The sequence below is a fragment of the Castor canadensis genome, chromosome 13 (assembly GCF_047511655.1).
Source record: "Castor canadensis chromosome 13, mCasCan1.hap1v2, whole genome shotgun sequence".
Taxonomy (NCBI): domain Eukaryota; kingdom Metazoa; phylum Chordata; class Mammalia; order Rodentia; family Castoridae; genus Castor; species Castor canadensis.
In genome coordinates, this window is record NC_133398.1 from 20,910,648 (window position 1) to 20,929,178 (window position 18,531).

Genomic DNA, 18,531 nt, shown 5'->3' on the forward strand with positions numbered 1-18,531 from the left:
GCATTTGCAGATGTGATTAAGTTAAGGATGTTGGGAACCGAGTTCATGCCTGAATTAACAAACCGAGTTCATGCCTGAATTATCAGGGTGGGTCCTGTGTGCAGTAGTAAATATAGCAGTAAAACAAGGGGACATTTGAGAAAGAAATAAAAGGAGGTATAGAGAAGAGGAGGCTGTGTGATCCTGCAGGTAGAGATGAGAGCAATGCGGCCACAAGTCAAGGAATGCTGATGCCAGCAGAAGCAGGAAGAAGCAAAAAAAAAAAAAAAAAAGATTTTCCTCAAAGGCCTCCAGAGGGAGTGTCACCCTGCCAGCACCTTGATTTGACTTCTGGCCCAAGACCTGTTAGAGAATAGACTTCTGCTGATTTAAGCCACCACTTTTATGGTATGGTAGTCCCCTCTTCCTTGCAGGGGACCTCCTAGTGGATGTTTGTAACTGCAGGGAATGCTAAACCCTACATACACCCCACAGCCCAAGTTACTCTGTCCTCCCATGTGCCCGTGGCCTGGCACCTCCTTTGCATCACACCTCTTGCCATCACGAGGTAAAATAAAGGTTGCTCAAACGCAGGCATTGCCCTAATAAGACAGTCAACTGAGAGTCACGAAGCGACCAAAGGGTAGGTGTTGTATGCATTGGCCCTGGACAAAAGGATGATTCGTGTCCTGAGCAGGATGCAGCAGGGCTGAGTGAGATTTCATCATGTCTCTTAGAATGGTAGGTAATTTAAAACTTAGGAATTTTTTCTGGAATTTTTCACTTAACATTTCTGGACCATAGTTCTGAAACCACAGAAAGTGAAACTGTGGACAAGAAGATGGGAACTGTAGTTTGTCATAGTAGCAACAGGAAACTAGCACATTATACAAGATGAACTATGAAGAAATGGCTCCAACACGGTGAAGTTTGTAAACCCCAGCCCTCTGTGTGGGAGGTTTCAGAAATAACTCTCTTCCTCTGAGTCTTACCTGACTCTTCAATGGTGTCCACAGGAGTCCTGTGGTTGAGGGGAATCAAAGCACAGAACAGAGCCCATGTCTATTTTGTTCACCTCTACGTCCCTAGCCCAAACATGACGCCTGGCACACAGCAGCAACTCCATATATGTGACCTTCAACAAGTCTCTGCCTCCTGTCCTGGGGCCATTACCACTCCAACAATGCATCAAAGTAACTCAGTAGTGAACCTGAAGTCAGGCCACGCCATTTCCCAGCATGTTGGAGAAAGAGACCCAGATGACTACAAGAGTCACATGACAATAATTTTAGGGACATTTTTTTACCACCCAAAATGCTGACACTTGAAGTTCTATCAATTCATAGTAAATATGAAGCCAGGTACCAGTGCTCACACCTGTAATCCTAGCTACTCAGGAGGCAGAGATCAGGAGGATCGCAATTCAAAGACAGCCCCAGGCAAATAGTTCAGGAGACCTTATCTTGAAAATAAACTCATCACAAAAAAGCTAGCAGAGTGGCTCAAGTGGTAAAAGTGCCTTCCTAGCAAGTGTGAGGCCCTGAGATCAAACTCTAGTGTCATCAATCAATCAATCCTCAACACCCAGGATGGACTTTAGTCCTGTTTCTAATGCTGACTCCCCAGACTGCCCTTTCTGGGACTCAGTATAGTTTTCTTCTTCTTCTTCTTCTTCTTCTTCTTCTTCTTCTTCTTCTTCTTCTTCTTCTTGAGATGGGATCTCATTATATTGCCCAATCTGATTTCAAACTCCCTGGGCCCAAAGCATTCTCCAGTCTCAGCCTCATCAGTAGGTGGGAAATGGGTGTGTTGTGACCATGCCCAGCTCCTAGGACTCAGTTTTTCCATTTGCACAATGATTGAGCTGGATGCTGAGTTGTCTAAAGCCCTTACCGAGGCGTAACCTGTACCCAGCAGGATTTGTGCATCTCTCTGCCCAGACAGAGAGCAGAGTTTCCATCTAGGCCCCCGGAATTTGCATGAGGACTGCTCTACTTCCTTCAAAAGTGATCCTTGAGGCATGTCAACATAGAAGGGTCAGGGAGACACAGAGGTTCAGCAAAAGACTCAGGAGTGGCCAGAAGGTGGGAGGTCCCCAGGTAGCACAGAGTGAAGTGAGGAAGGAACTGAATGGAGGAGAAGAGCTCTATCAAAGATTGCTGATGGAGGATGAGTTGGCTGGAGACTAGGAAGGGACTACTGGATTTAACAGCATGGTAGTCACAGGGAAGAGCAGCTCTGGTGATGAAGTAGAGACAACAGCCTCATCAGACTTAAGGAGCTAGGATTATACTTGAGCCACTGTGCCCAGCCTCCAATGAAGACTTTCTAGAATTTAACACAGTATTCCCACTTTCTGAAAAGCCAAGTTGGGGTACCTAGTAAATACCCTACTGTCCTTACTTCAAGATGCGGGGTCACCATAACAAACACTAGTGAACACAAATTTGGGCCCACAGGGGATTGGGTGGCTGCCCTTCTAACAGTCCAGGAGCCTGAATGCTCACATCAATGGTTCTGAAAATGCTCATTTTCACTTCTAATGGGCCTGGCTCCTAACCCTCATCTTTCCCCCAGTGACTTCCATGTAACTCTGGGAGACCTCCAGAGGCAGGGTTCCACCCACTACTCTAGTATCCCTTTGTCGGTCCCCCAGCAGGTATCAGCTAAAGAAACAGAAAACAACCAGACTTAAATACACCAGTGTACGAGTGGGAGGTGTGACTGGCAGTGATGTTGTGATGATGCAATGGCCCAAGTTACATAGAAAGTGAAACGGGGCCACTATGATGCTGCGAGTGGCTGTAACAGGCCAGGTGTGGCACTTTACACTATATGGACACTGTCTCACTGATCTATGCATTATCTAATAAAGTAGGTCCTCCTAGTGACAGAAGTAGGGTTCCACCAGGTCTGCCTGACTCCAAAGCCTGGGCTTTCAACCACTGGGACATTTTTTGCTTCTTCTTCTTCTGAAAAGATGAGAAAATAATAAAAACACCTCTTGAACAAATGAACAAATACAAGACTAACACCAGGAGCTCCACCAGTTAAGACTACATTCCTTGTTCCTCCCTGTCTCCTTAGTATCCAGTGGGGACTGGCCTACACTAGTCACTTAAAACAGCCACACAAAAGTGAGATGAAGCAAGGAACGAAGGGCTCGTCTCTTCCACAGGAGAAAGAGCCTAGGCTCTATACCCACTTCAGCCTCTAACTGCCCTCTTCTTGTGTGCTCAAGTGGCTGCTTGCTGTGACATGTCCTTTGGATATAAAGAGCCTCTGGTTTTAGCGCCAAGGACAGAACTCATAATAGGGAAAAAGGTAGACAGCATCTTCACCGCTAGGCTGGGAGGATGGAGTGAGATCTCAGACCATGAGTGCAGGGAATGATCCTGGGGTCTGTACTTGGCACTCTGCCCAAGTTTCCAATTCTCCCACCATCACCATCCCTAATAACCCTCCAAAATGTCTTCTCTTCCATTTCCATCATGTATCACTGATATATTTTAATAAGCAGTCAAGTAGAAAAGATTAGATTAATAGATTAAAACTATTAACCTATTAAACAACTCTTAACAGTCTAGAAACTCAAAATAACCTACAAGGCATAAATACATCATTAGTTTGAGATAATTCTTAGGCACTTAATTTTCTTCAATGCACAGTGTCAGTGAGCCACAACACTGGGTAATATTACAGTTTAGAGACAGCATTAAGATTTAAATATTAAGAGTAAATCCCCCGGTTAATTGAAACCTAAAGCAGGGAAAAGCAAGAGTCATCGGCAACCCCCTCAAGTCACAAACTCCAAAACTTGGCCTGGCAGGGCTCTCCATTTAAAGCTGGGAACTACTTCCACAGGTGCTGTGGACCTGGGAGGTTGGCTGAGACCAGGCCATCGGAAGGACTGGCAGTGGTGTAATTCTCATCTGCTATCACTCCCTGAAGTCACACACCTGAAGTCACTGCAGACCCAGGTTCTCACACCTGGACAGCATCCCCTCGACAGACAGGCAGGGAACAAAGGCCACAGAGGGGCCTAGGCCCACTATCCCACACACAATCTCCAGGTGCACACATACATCTCATAAAGACCACAGAGGGCAGATAGCTCCATGCACAAAGTGTCCTCATGGGGACATGTGCACAGAGAACTGACACACTTCTGCCTACCAACTTCATTTCCTACCAAGACTGCAGCTTAGCAACTACCCTATCCTTTTGTCCTTCCCTGACATCAGCTCCTCTGGTCATCTCCTCCTAGGAATGACATGGGAAAGACATGCCCCCACAATAGGACTGATGCTTCAGCACCTCCTTGTCCCCATGGCCAGTGGACACTTTGCTCTCTGTCCAATGAGCTTCACCTTCTGCCATTACACCTGGCCTCCTCCCACCTGTCCTTAAGACCAGTGGGTGACACACCGAGGCGTGTAATACACAGCCAGCTCTGAGAACAGCACTCTGAAGGTAATATCTGACCCAGGCTGATTCACTGCCCAGAGGCGCACTGCCCTTGGACTCACAAGGTTGAGACTCTTCTCACCACACGATTCAACTTCATGAGGCGTTTAGGGACAAGAAAGCAGATGTCAGGTTCTCTAAACCTACCCACATCTTTCTCTCCTCATGTGTAAGTCAGAGATGATAACACTAAATAATGAGACAGGTCCTTCAGAAGACTAAAGGACAGATATACATTAGATACCCAGCATGGCGCCACATATTCACAGGTTCCCACATCCACAGAGTCAACCAACTGTGGATCAAAAATATTCAGACAAATAGATTGTTTCTGTACTAAACATAGACAAACTTTTTTCTTGTCATTATTCCCTAAGCAATGCAGCATAACAACTATTTATATAGCATTTACATTGTATTAGGCATCAGCAATAACCCAGCGATGATTTTAAGTGTACAGAGGATGGGCGAAGGTTATGTGTAAATAGGACAGCAGTTTACAGAAGGGACCTGACATCCTTGGATTGGGTGTATGTAAGGGGTCCTGGAAGCAATCCATGCAGACACCAAGTATACACTGGAGGGACCCAATAACTGTTAGTTCTTTTCTTCTATCCCTGAAGCAACTCACATTTTGTGAAAAATTTGGTTAGACTATGAAAACAATGGACTCTCCTTCTTACCTGAGAATAAGAGGAATTTTTAGCCCTTATGAAAACAAAGGAGCAGTGGGCACAGCTACCCTCTAAGCAGCAGCAGCAGCAGCAGCACAAAGAAAGAATGGGACATGCTTCAGTCAAGTTCACTGCAGGAGGGACAGACAGGAATGGTCTAGAAGGTGGGTGGGGGGTGTTCTGACTTCTTCACCACCACACTCTGCATGATGTGTGAGCACTTTCTGTCCCACTTATTGAGTCACACTGTGAGGTTGTGGAAGTCCTCATGGCCTTCCCAGAACAAGGCCTTTTCACTAAGAGCCCAAGCAGCAACTGCTGCAATTCTTGTCACCACTCAAGGCTGTGCTTCAGGACAAGGCAAGGTTCTGAGCACTCTGAACTGATACCCCAGGTTCCCAGAGAGAACTTCATATCCTCACAGAGCTCTGGTGGGAGACTGCTGGCTGTGAGGCCAAGCACAGGTTCCCTAGGACTCCATTCAATCCTTTGTGTTGGGCCACCCCGAGATCAAGTACTCATAGGAAAAAATGACTCATGAATTTAATATATGTAACTCGTGGCCTGCACTTCTGTGGGCATCTCCAGAGGGCAAACCTAAGTCTGTGTATGAATTTTCCAAGAACTGGCCCTATTTACAGAGTATAGGCTTAACAGTAACTGATTAAGCCAAGGGTGAACTCTGCCCACCAGAAAAGCAACTGGCCCCCTTGGAATAAGGTCACGAGCCCCCAGAGTCAACCTGAACTGCATGGGGATCATGGGCAAACTTCGTCCAAAGTCTGACAGGTGAGAACACCCACTATAGGACAGCAACTCCCAGATCCATCCACTCCCAGGAACAGAAGCTGAGAGTCACAATGAAGAGGCCTGCTGAGTACAGCACTCCAGGTCCCAAAAACTCATTCTGCCAATACTGTACTACTGCCCGCCAGCCATCACTGGGCTGGCTATTACTGTGAAACTTTATACAAATGGCATTCATTTAGTCAGGACTACTTTTATTTTAGTGAGGAAAACCAAGATGCTAAACAACAAGAATTCTTTTTAAAGACTAATTATGCAGCCACACATGCATGGTAAGGATTAAATGGTCCACCAGTAGAAGATTCTGGCTTAGTGGGTAAGACTCGGCGAGCTCCGAAGCCGATCCTCTGTCCAGGTAGCCTCAGGCAGGTCTATCGTCACGGCCTCTAATCTTCATGGCCTCTAATCGTCACAGCCTCTAAAGAAGCGCAGCGGTCACCTCAGAGTGCATGGCACAGTGACCGGATCCCAGAAGGCTCTCCACAAACGTGAGCACCATCCACACCCTCTGCCTATGTCCAGGCTCCCTGAGACATCAATTGTCAGCACTACTATCCTGCCCTAGGATCTGGACTCTAGTTGATGGAAATAAAGGTAGATGTTTACTGATCGCGTGCTATTCAATCCTCACGGGCAGAACTACAGACGTGGTACTAATACAATACCCATTTCACAGATAAGGAAACTTGGCTTGTTAGCAAGCCAAAGTTACATATGCAACCAGGCAGCGGGTGACACTGGGATCTGCACCTATTCATCCTGGTGCAGAGGGAGGAGGAAGATGCTCAACAGACCAGGCAGGGAGAGTAGGGACAATGGGGATATGGCTGCCGCAGTCTGGGACCATCCCAGGACCAAACAGTAGGCTTCCTAATCCACATCCTCAGGCCTGAAAACAAACAGCCCTCACAAACTCACCGCTAAGCCTGCTTCCTAAGGTCCTGTCCGCCCTGAGCCCTCAGCAACATCTCTTGTAACACTGCGCCTCCTGCGAGTTACTTTCCTCCTGGCAGCCAGCACGATCCTTTTAAAACCAAATCATATCCTGTCGCCTCTCTGCTCAAAATGCCTGGTGGAGCAGATCTCATGCAGAGTAATGGTCAAACGCCTAACAATCATCTCCAAGACCTCGGCAGCCGTGCTGACGACCTCACTGTTGCTCTAATGCAGCGGACATGCCCCAGCCCCAGGGCCTTTGCACCTGATGTTCTCTTTGTCTGGAATACACTTCACCCCCAAAGGACTGGTTGGCTCAGTTCCTCATCTCTTTCAGGTCCTTGTTCAAGAGTCACCTCCCTAGTGATGCCTTTCCTGAACAATCACCAAATTCAAGAGGCAACACCCCTCCACCCCTCCATCTGCCTATCTCCCTTTCTGCTCTTTCCCCCATAGTGCTTGTGACATCTGGCAAGCATATATTTTATGCATTTGTCCCATCCATCACACTCGCTCTGGAACACCAGCTCTCCCAGGGAAGGGATTTCTGTCTGTTTTGTTCACTGCTATTTCCTCAGCATCTGGGGCAAACCCAGTACAGTAGGCACTCAATAAATACCTGTAGAATGAACCAAAAAGTATTGGTTTTCCTGTCTTCTCCCCTACTCTCCCATACAGAGTTCTAGTCAATTGTTAGGCAACTGGTACACAGAAGGAAGCAATGAGTCACTCAGCATCTTCTACCCCTGGTCTCCAAATGGGGGCCTTTACTCCACAAACCTTTAGCTGGCAAAAAAGGGGCAGAGTTCCTCACTATACTTCATTACAAAAACTGCATTTCTTTAGAATTTCCACAGTGAAGGCCTCCAATCCCCACGTCCTCAGAACACTCGGTTTGGCTGCTATTGTACTACATGATTTGTGACCTGCACTCCAGGTCAGCACTAACCTCAAGCACTGGATCACTGGTTTTGTAAAACCCACCCACATTCAGTTGTTCCTTAAGGTCAGGAACATCACCACCTCTCCTGTCCCCTCAATTTAACACTAATTCTTTAGCGGCCCATCTGTTGGTTTTGGGAATTAGCCAGAGGTCCTCTGGAGAAGTAACAAAATTGTGTGTTCTAGGCCAAAGGGGAGGCATAGGGATGAAAGAGAGCCTGGTATAATAACAGAATGCACAGTGGCATGGCTGGGAGTGAAGGGCCATGTCAGCGGGCAGAGGTCCTTCATGGTCATTCCTGCCCCCCAGCCCTCTAGCCTCATTGTGACTTTGCAGAACCTTAAGATCTTCATTTCTTCATCTGAAACAGAGACTAACTTAGTTTCAGTGCTCTAGAGTCCATCTGGGCTAGGGTCACTGCTAATGTTCTCCTAATGCTTTAACGTGTCATTCACTCCTCAGATCATCGACTCGCTATCCAGCCATACTGTGCAATCACCCAGGAGCTACTCCAGAGTCCCCCATCTTCTTGGTCAGCCCCAGTCCTGGGCCCTAACAGACTCCTGGAACCTTACTCTGAGAAGCAGGAGGGTGCAGTAGGTGAGCCCAAGCAACAGAGAAGTCAGACTTGGGCAGACTTCTCCCTGATTTCTAGCTGTAGGACCATCAACTTCTCTGTGCCTCAGTTTCCTCATCTGTTAGGTGGGGATAATATGAGCACCTCCTTCCTAAGGTCGTTATAAAGAATACACACAATTAATAAATGAATACAGTAAATCGCTCAGCTCAGAGCCTGACATGGATGTCCTTTTTGAGCACATAGCAGTAATTATTAATAGTACTTTTGTCTTTATATTTCAAGTCACATGTGCTCCAAAGGTTTTGGCTGGCCCTCCTTGGTGTATATTACACTGCTGTGGTAATAACACAGGGCTCAATTACTCAGTGTAGGTGGTGCAGAGCCTAGGTTAGTAGAGATGGCACACACGCCACCCATCCCCTTCCTGGACAGGCATCAATAATCAATCTCCACACACTTTTCCCACAGTCATAGCCTTAGGTGGCCACTGGCACTGCGGGAAAACCCACCTGTGCAAACCTGGCTACAGTGACCTGGCAGAAGCTTGGGTGGGGGTTGGAGGGGAGGGTTTAATGCATTAGAGATTGAGGACAAAGACCACATCCCTGCAAGAGTGATGGGGTGGTGGAGCTGCTTCTTCTTTTCACTGCTGTGAACTCAGAAGACATTGCCATGTCTGTTGATACATAAATTAGCATCAGACCCTTCTAAGACCATAGCACACAGCACTGGGCCTGCCACAGCAGGTATACAATGAATGTGGAGGGCAGGAGTGGATGGTTAGACTCTTGTTTGAGCACAGCACTGCTGAGTAGAAGAGGCACCAGCTCTAGCAGGTTGAGGCCTTCTCTTCTGGTGATCTGAGCAGGGCCTTTCTTCTGGATGGCCTCCAACTCCACAGGTGTATAATGTGAGAAAGGACAAGACTAGCTCCCAGGCCCCTGCCAGCTCTGACCTTCTCATCCAAGAAGCATTTCCAGGCTTCCAAACAGTTTAAGGAGGTTGCTACCCTGGAGGCTATGGCCTCACACACTGTCCACATAATTCACAGCACACTGGACTATGAGTATCACTATCACCTTCTTCATAGGCCCCAGCTGGCTGCCTGCTCTCAGTCTGTGCTCTACCCCGCCAGTCCACACTCCCTACCTTTGTCACCCCACTCTTCCCTCTTCTCTTTCATGGTATCAATGGCCCAAGTGCCTGCTGGGCCCAAGTCACAGCAGTGCACAAGACATACGTGGCCACTGCCCTGAACAAGTGGTGCTCTAAGAGATAGAAAAAGAAGTGCACAAGTAACTGAACTAAAGAGAGTAGGCAGGCTATGGAGGCCAGAGACCACCAGCCTCAGGATGGGACACAAGTATCTTGAATAAGGGGTCAGGGAAAGCTTCCCCAAGGGGAACTGAATAGAAGCCTGAAAGATGAAGGATACTAGACAGAGAGGACATTCCAGGCAAAGCTCGTGGGCAGGAGGCAGTTCAGGCTGGGAGTCAGCAAACTGCAGCCTTTCTATATGTACTTATTGTCACCTATGGCCACTTTCCTGCAGCACTTGCAGAGTGGGGAAACATCACAGAGACCAGATGGCCTTTAAAACATAAAATATTTGCCACGACCTACAAGGCCATGTGGGTTGCAGTGACCTCCTGCCTGGTTCACAGCCTCCAATCCACGGTATGAAAGGCTGCCGGGGTAAACTTACTCAAACACAAAGCCAAACACATTCATCTTCTGCTCAAAGAACTTCAACATTCTCCAGAGATTCCCACGGTGCACTCCAAGGACCACTCACTCAGTGGGGTGAAATGCAATAAAAGGACCCCGTGGTTGGATCACAGTTCGAGGCCAACCTGGGCAAAAAGTTGGTAAGATCCCATCTCAAGCAATAGCTGGGCACAGTGGTGTGCATTGGCCATCCCAAGCTGTGCGGGAGGCTGAGATCAGGAGGGTCATGGCCCAGGCCAGTTCAAACCAAAAGAGGTTGTGAGCCCCATCTCAATGGGAAAAAAAAGCTCGGTGTGGGGCACACCTGTCATGTCAGTGATGGCAGGAGGCATAAAATAGGAGGGTCACAGACCAGGCCAGCCTGGGCAAAAAGTGACACCCCTCTCTCCAAAATAACCAGAACAAAAAGAGTGTGAGGCTGGTTTTAGTGATACAGCGCCTGCCTCACAAGCACAAAGCCCTGAGTTCAAACCCCAGTATCACCAAAACAAGAGGAAAAAAAAAAAAAGGTTTTGAGAAACATGACATTTTCATCTCTCGGATTCTCCAACCATGCACATTAGCACAGTAAAGGCTCTGAAAAGTCGCTCAGCAAAAAAAACTGTTTGACTTTGTTTAATCACTTGTCCTCCAAATTTATTTGGCCACAGAAAGAATGTTCTCAGTCCCCCACAAAAACCTATGAACATTTTAAAGAACTGGTGTTCGGGGGCAAAGGGCAGACTCTTCTACCTGGCATTCAGTCTGACCCTCTAGTTCAGCAGAGCACATTCCACAATTTACATATGTGCCAGGGAGCTGTCTCTCCTCTCTGTCCTCCAATGCCCCAAACAAAGGTCATGTGGTCACTCCAGGTCTGTTTTACCCAAGGGGACAGCAGCAGCACCGGTGCTAAAGTTATCAAGTGCCTAGCTGAGCACTTGTAGTACCATTACAGCTTGGGTCTGTCTGGTGTCTCTTTCTCACTTTGATAATAGCCCAGCTTGCCTTCAGGGCCACCCCCTCCTGTCTCCTGCCAGTTTCAAGGGTGAGGATGAATCCCGGTATGGTTCATCAGAGTGCCTCCCTGCCCTGCTTTGAAATGACTGATTCAGGGAGAACTCAAGACCCCAGCACACAGAACAAGGAATTCCACATGGGGATGGCGCCTGCTCCCCCTGGAGATCACACCACAGTACCAAGCACCCAGTCTCGTGGCTTCATCCCTAAGCTTGCCCCAACTTTAGTGCCACTGGCCAGCTTAGGAATGAGGATCCTTGGATTCCAGTCACAGGTGCCCACGGATGATACTCAAAAGTGCTCTCCACGTCCTCACATCCTCTGGGGAAGTGCACACACCTCTCAGCAGAGCTGGCCTAGATCACTATCCTTTTGGGTGGGGAGGCCAGAGAGTGGACAGGGAAGGTTGCCACTGGGGCCAGGGGACATACCTGCTTGCAGTGCTTTTCCTTCCAGCTGCACTGGCTCCGTCAGCCTGCAAAAGAAACCCAAGCACCTACATCAGCCAGTGCAGAAGACATAGATTCTACCTACTACCATCCAGCCCAGTTCCCCAGAACTCTGGCCTTCATCCTGCCTCATCCCTCCAGGCTGGAAATCCTGCTACAGGGGCAAGAGGGAGTTAGGCCACCCCTCCCCACCCCTATTTGCTTGGCCCTTTAAATGCAGCCAAGCACCCACTACCAAGGCAAACCCAGCAAGCACACACCCTGGGGACCCAGTGAAAAGTAAGTAACCAGTTAAAGCTGAGATTGAATTGCACCACTTTTATTTTCAGCTGGGATTTCCAATAAAACAGTAGCTGCAGATTTATTCCTACCAACCGGAGGGGAAAAATTCTATTATGTTAAAATATTCTGTCCCCCAACCCTATGAGCAGGGAGAGGCAAGAGAGGGCTGATGCTTAATCTCTTTTATTTGGGGGTGGGGAGGATGGGAGATAAGGTTGACCAAATGAAATTTCTACAAATCATGAAATTTCAGGTTCAGATGGAGAGCAACTAGGGCCCTAGACACAGAGGGGACACCTAAAGTCTCCTGAGGACCAAATGACCAATACCCAGGGTCCTGACTCTCAGACAGACACTCACAAAGACCTGGATGCAGAGGCCAAGAGAGGTTGCAGACACAGGAGCAACACCAAGATCCTCCACCTCCACTGGATGAGAGGCAACCACCCCCCAGCTGTTTCTAACAAAGCCTGCACAGTCAGGAACCTCAGTCAGAGTAACACAAGTCTGAAACTGATGCACGTGCTTTCAGATTCAGTCTTTCCAAGTTTACAAAGGCTACACTGTATATGTCCCATATTTGGACACACAGGGTCTGTGGAGTCTGTGGTCCTCAGCAACCTGGTATCTCTGTGGTGAAACACAGGTATGGGCAAATCCACACAACAAAGTATACTTTGAACAAACCAACAATATATAAAAATGGAACTTCACCCCCAAAAAGTCCAGATTTCCAGCTTTTCTTTAAAAACTGGACAATCCAGTGATACCCAGCCTTATATGGAAAAGCAGCTAGAGCTGACTTACCTACTTCTCCAGTCCCCACCCCTCCCTCTTCTCTCACCTCCAGCTATCCCTCACAGCTGCCCCTGTGGCTATCCACATGGGTTCTCTCAGACAACTTCCTACCAGGTGCCAGTGAAGGACATTACCATCTTGTCTCATTTAATTCTCTTTTGGATCCCCACCCTGCACATACAATGTTCCTACTTTACAGGGAAAGACACAGAGGCACAAAGAGTAAGTCCCACAGCTCAGGTTTGGATGTGGATCTGTCCAAAGGCATTCTTCCTCAGCTCTGCCAATGGAGGAAAGCCAAATGGGAAATGAGGAGACACCACAGAGCTCTCATTTTCCACGTAAGGAAAGTGGAAAAGTTAAGGATGGATAGGGAAGGAGAAAGGTTAAGGTCTGGAAGGAAAAAATTACTGGATGACAGTGCATGATTCCAACAGAGGAAAACTAGAAGGAGGAAAGGAATTGCGTATCACTTGGGAGCACAGCCACAAGATCACTGTCAATCTTTTTCCTCCATCTTGCATTGCTCAAATTTACATATAAAGCTATTCTAATGTTGGGCCCCAAGAGAGAAGCAGTCAGGGTGAAGTTCTGCCCCACAGAACTTTCAGAAAGTACAAAATCTTAAAAGATCTCTGGCCATTCAAACTTTAACTCTGGGTATGTACTTCTACCACTTTGTGCACATTTTTCATGTCTGTTTTGTCCTTTTCCTTCACAATTTTACGCAAGCTTGACCAGGTCAAATGCAGCTAATGTGCGACAGGTGGGGAGGACATGACACTGTTTTGGGCCCATTCTACAACCTCTACCTTTTCTATTTTACTGAGTTCATGACGCTTTAGCTTCACATTACTGGTAGTTATACTCATTTGTTTTATAAAAATGGGTGCCTAAAGAAATGCAAATCAAAACTACCTTAAGATTTCTTCTCACCCCAGTTTGCATGGTTATCTTCAAGAGAACAAACAACAAATGTTGGCCAGGATGCAGTGAAACAGGAACCCTTATACACTGTTGGTGGGAATGTAAATTAGTACAATCATTTTGGAAAGCAGTAAGAAGATTCCTTAAAAAACTAAAAATAGAACCACATCCGATCCAGGGATACCACTCCTGGGCGCATACCCGAAGGAACGTAAGTCAAGATACAATAGAGCCACTTGCAGACTGATGTTTGTTGTAGCACTATTCACAATAGCCAAGCTATCGAAACAGTCAAGATCCCCCATAACTGATGAGCAGATTAAGAAAATGTGGCATACATACACAATGGAGTATTACTCAGCCATAAAGAACAAAGAAATGATGCTATTTACAAGTAAATGGATGGACCTGGAGATCATATTAAGTGAAGCCAGCCGGGTTCAGAAGACAAAGGTTACATGTTTTCTCTCATATGTGGTAGATCCAAGATAAATGAATACATAAATACAAACATGATATATAGAACATATTTGCATTAGTGGGACTGCCTGATTAGGATGAGGGAAAGGATGGAGAGGAAAAGAAAATGACACAGAGTGTGAACAATATCAAAATATACCGCATCTGTGCATGTAGATGACATAATGAAACACATGAAGAGCTGTTGAATAATGGGGGAAGAAGGTAAAGGGTAAAGGCAGTTAATGTGACTAAAGCACAGTGCATTTGCAGGTGAAATACCACAGTGGAACCCCTGTGAACAATGAACTTAAAAGTGAGGGACAGCAACATAGAACAAGTCCTGTTAGAAGGTGGGATGCGTGGGAGGAGGGAGACTGAATGGAGAGGTAAGAGAGGGTGAATGTGTTGATGTACTTCGTATACTTGTATGAAAATAGAACAGTGAAACCTGTTGACATCGTTTTTAAGAAGGAGATGAAGGAAGATGAAGGAGAACGATGGGAGGGATGAACCTACCCAAGGTACGTTGTAAGCACATATGGTAATGTCACAACGAATCTCCCCTGTACAACATGCTAACAATAAAAATGTTTTTAAAAATGGGTGCCAAAAACACAATGCCAAAAATATTCAAACAGTTGCCTAAACAAATGCTTGGTTTGGTGGGTGGGTGAGGGAACTGTGGTTTGAACTCAGGGCTTCCCACTTGCTAAGCAGACACTCTAGATTGAGCCATGACTCCAGCCCTTTTTACACTAGTTATTTTGGAGGCAGTGGCTCACTTTTTGCCCAGGCAATTAGGATGATAGGCACATACCACCAAAGAACACCATCCATTGAGATGGAGTCTTGAAAACTTTTTTTGTCCAGATGCACTTATAGAGGCCACTGCTTCCTGGGTTCAGGACAGTGAGGCACAGGAACACAGAACAGTGTGGACAAGATCTTAGAGCAGGTGAGCAAGATGCAGAGACAGCCTGGACTGCCCAGAACCCCATGATGTAAGTCAGCATCTCCTGAGGTCCACCAGACACACCACACAGGGTATGTCCCACCACAGGGACCCAAAATCTTCTACAATGGATCAGGTCAGAAGGACACTGACAGAAGGCAAGGTGTGAGAAGTGACAGCTCAGGTAATGGGACTCACTGCAGCTGCTGTCACACATCATCTTCTGCCAAAGGATGATGGGTTCCTAAAGGATGTAACTTCTTGCCCTGGCTTTGTGTGGGTCTCACCTTGAGCCTTTGACAGTCTCCTTCTCTGGACCTAAGGCTCTCCATGGGTAAAAATGGGGGTGGGGGAGGGCTAAAGCTGAGCCTCTCCCTCTGCCTTCCATCTCTGTTGCTCAATGTTGAGCTGGCCCATGCTTAACCAGATCCTTCTATGGCAATGAAATATGGAGGGGACGAGTCCTAGGGAATACCCTCCTTCTCACTCTTGTATCGCTCTAGCCCCCATAAGGGTGCCTACCCCCCATTCCCAGCCCCATCCGTTCCTTAATCACCAGCTCCCCCACAGGACTAGGACAAGGCTATTTTCGGTTTCATTCCATCCTCTTCTTCCCTCCCAAATGAATGTTAAGTTGTTCTTTTCCATTCTCTTATTAAGGGTTTTCTTGGAAAGAAAATATTATTCCAAACCCAGAAATTTTATTTCTAAATTTGTGCAAATGTAAGTTGTAAGACATTAGCTGCATTTCACATTTTGTGCAAATGGCAGAAACAGGCAATTCGTGTGCTACAGGATGGGGGCTGGCCAACGATTTCGATAAAATAAACCCTTTTTTAATTTAAATGCTAATGCACTGAATTAAAATTTAATAACTGAGGAAATTGAAAAGCCGAGCAGGAATATTGGAAATAAATCCAAGCAGAAACAGCTGAAATTAAAAATTCTAGAGAGTGGGAGGACAGCAGCTAAGCTGTCTTATATGATTACATTTTTTTTTTTTTTCAGAATGAAGCAAAAAAAAAAAAAATCCTATCTCTCGCTGGCTCTAGGGCAGTAAATCCACAGTGCTGTGATTTATTGCTCAATTTTCCTGAGGGAAAAAGGCTTTCTTTCATGCTGAAATATTTCATAAATTTCAAGCCAGCATAAATTCTTAATTTAAAAGTTATGGAGGTCACATTTAGTGCACTGGTACAGTTCCAAAATCTTAAAGGAATAGCAGCAGCCAAAAAAAAAAAAATGTAAAAAGGAGGGGTAGAATTTTTTTTCCTTTTTCTCATTTTGGTTTTAATTCACAAGTTGAAATTTCATTATTAAAAATTTCTCCTGGATGGACAGACCCAAGCATGTGGGTAACGTGTGTGTTTGGAAATCTGCTGCAAAAGATAAAGAGATAAAAGATTTAATTCAATTATAAAAAGCATTTTTTTTTTAAAGCCACTTGCGGAATTTCTGGTAAAAATTTCCTCCCTTCATTGCCCCAGAAGGGGTGAGGGTGGGGGAGGGTGGCCAGTGTAATTGCTTCTTTTAGATCTCCAATCTTTTGTGCACACTGATACATTCATTTGTTATACAGCTGTTCAGCAGTGGAAAGAATGCTGGGGCGCCCATAATTCTAAGCAAATCAATCAAAAATTAATGATTTGTCATGCTTGCACAATGGAGGAAAAACAGCTCCTTGGGTCCTGGTTGCCTGATCTCGAAGAATGAAAAGCCTTTCTTCGATAAGAGAGCCAAGTCAGAGGCTGGGGGTTGTGGGGGGGCCTAAGGTGTCACCACAAACGTAGGGGCACCGTGGTACCCCCAGCTCTGAGGTGGAGGGGCCACCAACTTGGAGGGGGCATGTCCAAAATGGCGCCAGGACAGAACCTGCACAGCGCATTTCCATGGTTGTATAATTAGGACCTTGCCTTTGCCCTCCCCCACTGCAACTTGAAAATCACTTCCTCTCAGGAGAATTGAATGGTTCCCCCCTCCCTCCACTAGATTTAATTTGTCCCTGTTCATTGTTCTCCGAACACGGCTAACATACTGCCATTAGCGCCTTCCACCAACTCCAGAGGGCTGAGGCCACTGTTCCTGGAATGCCTGCCTTTCCCCAGACTGTGTGCCATTTCTCCTAGGCAAAGGCCACATCCCACACGTGGTCAAGTCTGTAGCCAGCTTAGGCCCCAGCGTGGGTAAATATTCAGCAAATCTTATTGAATTTGTTCACTGGGATTATTACTCAGGAAATACTGATAATGAGGTTGCCTAGATCCATGAGCTGCACTGGCACTTCTACTTGTATGAAATACATCAATTGATCTTTAATAATCAACCACACAATCACTCAGCAGATATTTCTTGAAAACCTACTATGTCAAGCACTGTGCTAGGCTCTGAATGGACAGGATGAAAACCACTGGGGGACAAATCCTCAGTGGTCAGTACTTTCCAGGCTTTCTTCATCCTTAGAGAAGGGAAGCCCCCAACCTCTGCCCCCATGAGCTCCACCACCCTGACCACAGGAAGGCTGTATTGGTAACTATGAATATACATTATGCTATAACATGTGTTATGGGTATCTGCTGTATGTTGTAACTTCAAATATTAAAACTCTGTTTTAAATACCAACTGGCATCCCTAACCATGCAGAAAGAGGCGCAGACTCAGTGGTGGCTGCAGCCAAGTGCACTCATCCTGGAGGCCTGTGGGAAGCTTTGTAGCATCTGTAAGAAGCAGCAGCCAGAACTCCAGGACCTGCCCAGAGGAGGATTCTATGTCCCTTATGCCAGCACATCCCCAACACTGAACACGCAGCCTTCTGTCTTCCCCAACGAAGTACAAGATTCAAGTAAGAAGTCATTTGCTCATCCAACAAACATTCATGGCGCTTATTCTGCACACCAGACGCTCTAGGCAGCGGACCGACTGCTCTGAGGTGGAGGGGCCACCAACCTGGAGGGAGCATGTCCAAAATGGCGCCAGGACAGAACCTGCACAGCGCATTTCCATGGTGGTATAATTAGGACCTTGCCTTTGCCCTCCCCCACTGCAACTTGAAAATCCTAGAGCATCTGGTGTGCAGAATGAGCGCCATGAATGTTTGCTGGATGAGCAAATGACTTCTTACTTGAATCTTGTACCTAGTTGGGAAAGACAGAAGGCTGCGTGTTCAGGTGGAGTAGGTCTCTACCCTCAGACAATTACACTCAAGTGAGGGGAGATGATACCATTAGGTATAATGAGTAAATATGTATCATGTTTTAAAGTAATCAGTTTTATGGGGAGTACAGAGAAGGGTAGGGGTGTCAGGACTGCTGGGGACAAGGGTGCACTGTGGGTTTTATAGTCAAAGCAGGCACCACTGGATGAACAGTGGAAGGAGGTGAAGGACTGGCCACGTATTGCCTGGGGAAGAGTGAATGGCCACTGCAAAGACCTCAGGGTAGGGGATTGCCCACTGTGCTTGTGAACAGCAAGGATGCTGGTGTACCCGGGCCAGAGTAAGTGAGGAGGATATGGGGAGAGGTGGTGAGAGGCCAGTTCACATGGGGCTTGTA

The 18,531-nt window shown here is 46.7% G+C and overlaps 1 protein-coding gene across 22 annotated transcripts in view; it reads right to left on the reverse strand.

The window, feature by feature from the left end:
• The window catches only part of Znf618 (zinc finger protein 618), a 165,465-nt gene that overhangs the window by 67,122 nt on the left and 79,812 nt on the right, over positions 1-18,531 (reverse strand). For 21 of the 22 annotated variants that reach the window (XM_020160354.2, XM_020160353.2, XM_020160355.2 and 18 more), the window contains exon 2: positions 11,545-11,588. The exons of the other annotated variant lie outside the window; for it this stretch is intronic. In XM_020160354.2, coding sequence (XP_020015943.2) covers positions 11,545-11,588 — 44 coding nt within the window. The remainder of the gene's footprint in view (positions 1-11,544; positions 11,589-18,531) is intronic. 22 annotated transcript variants of the gene reach the window in all.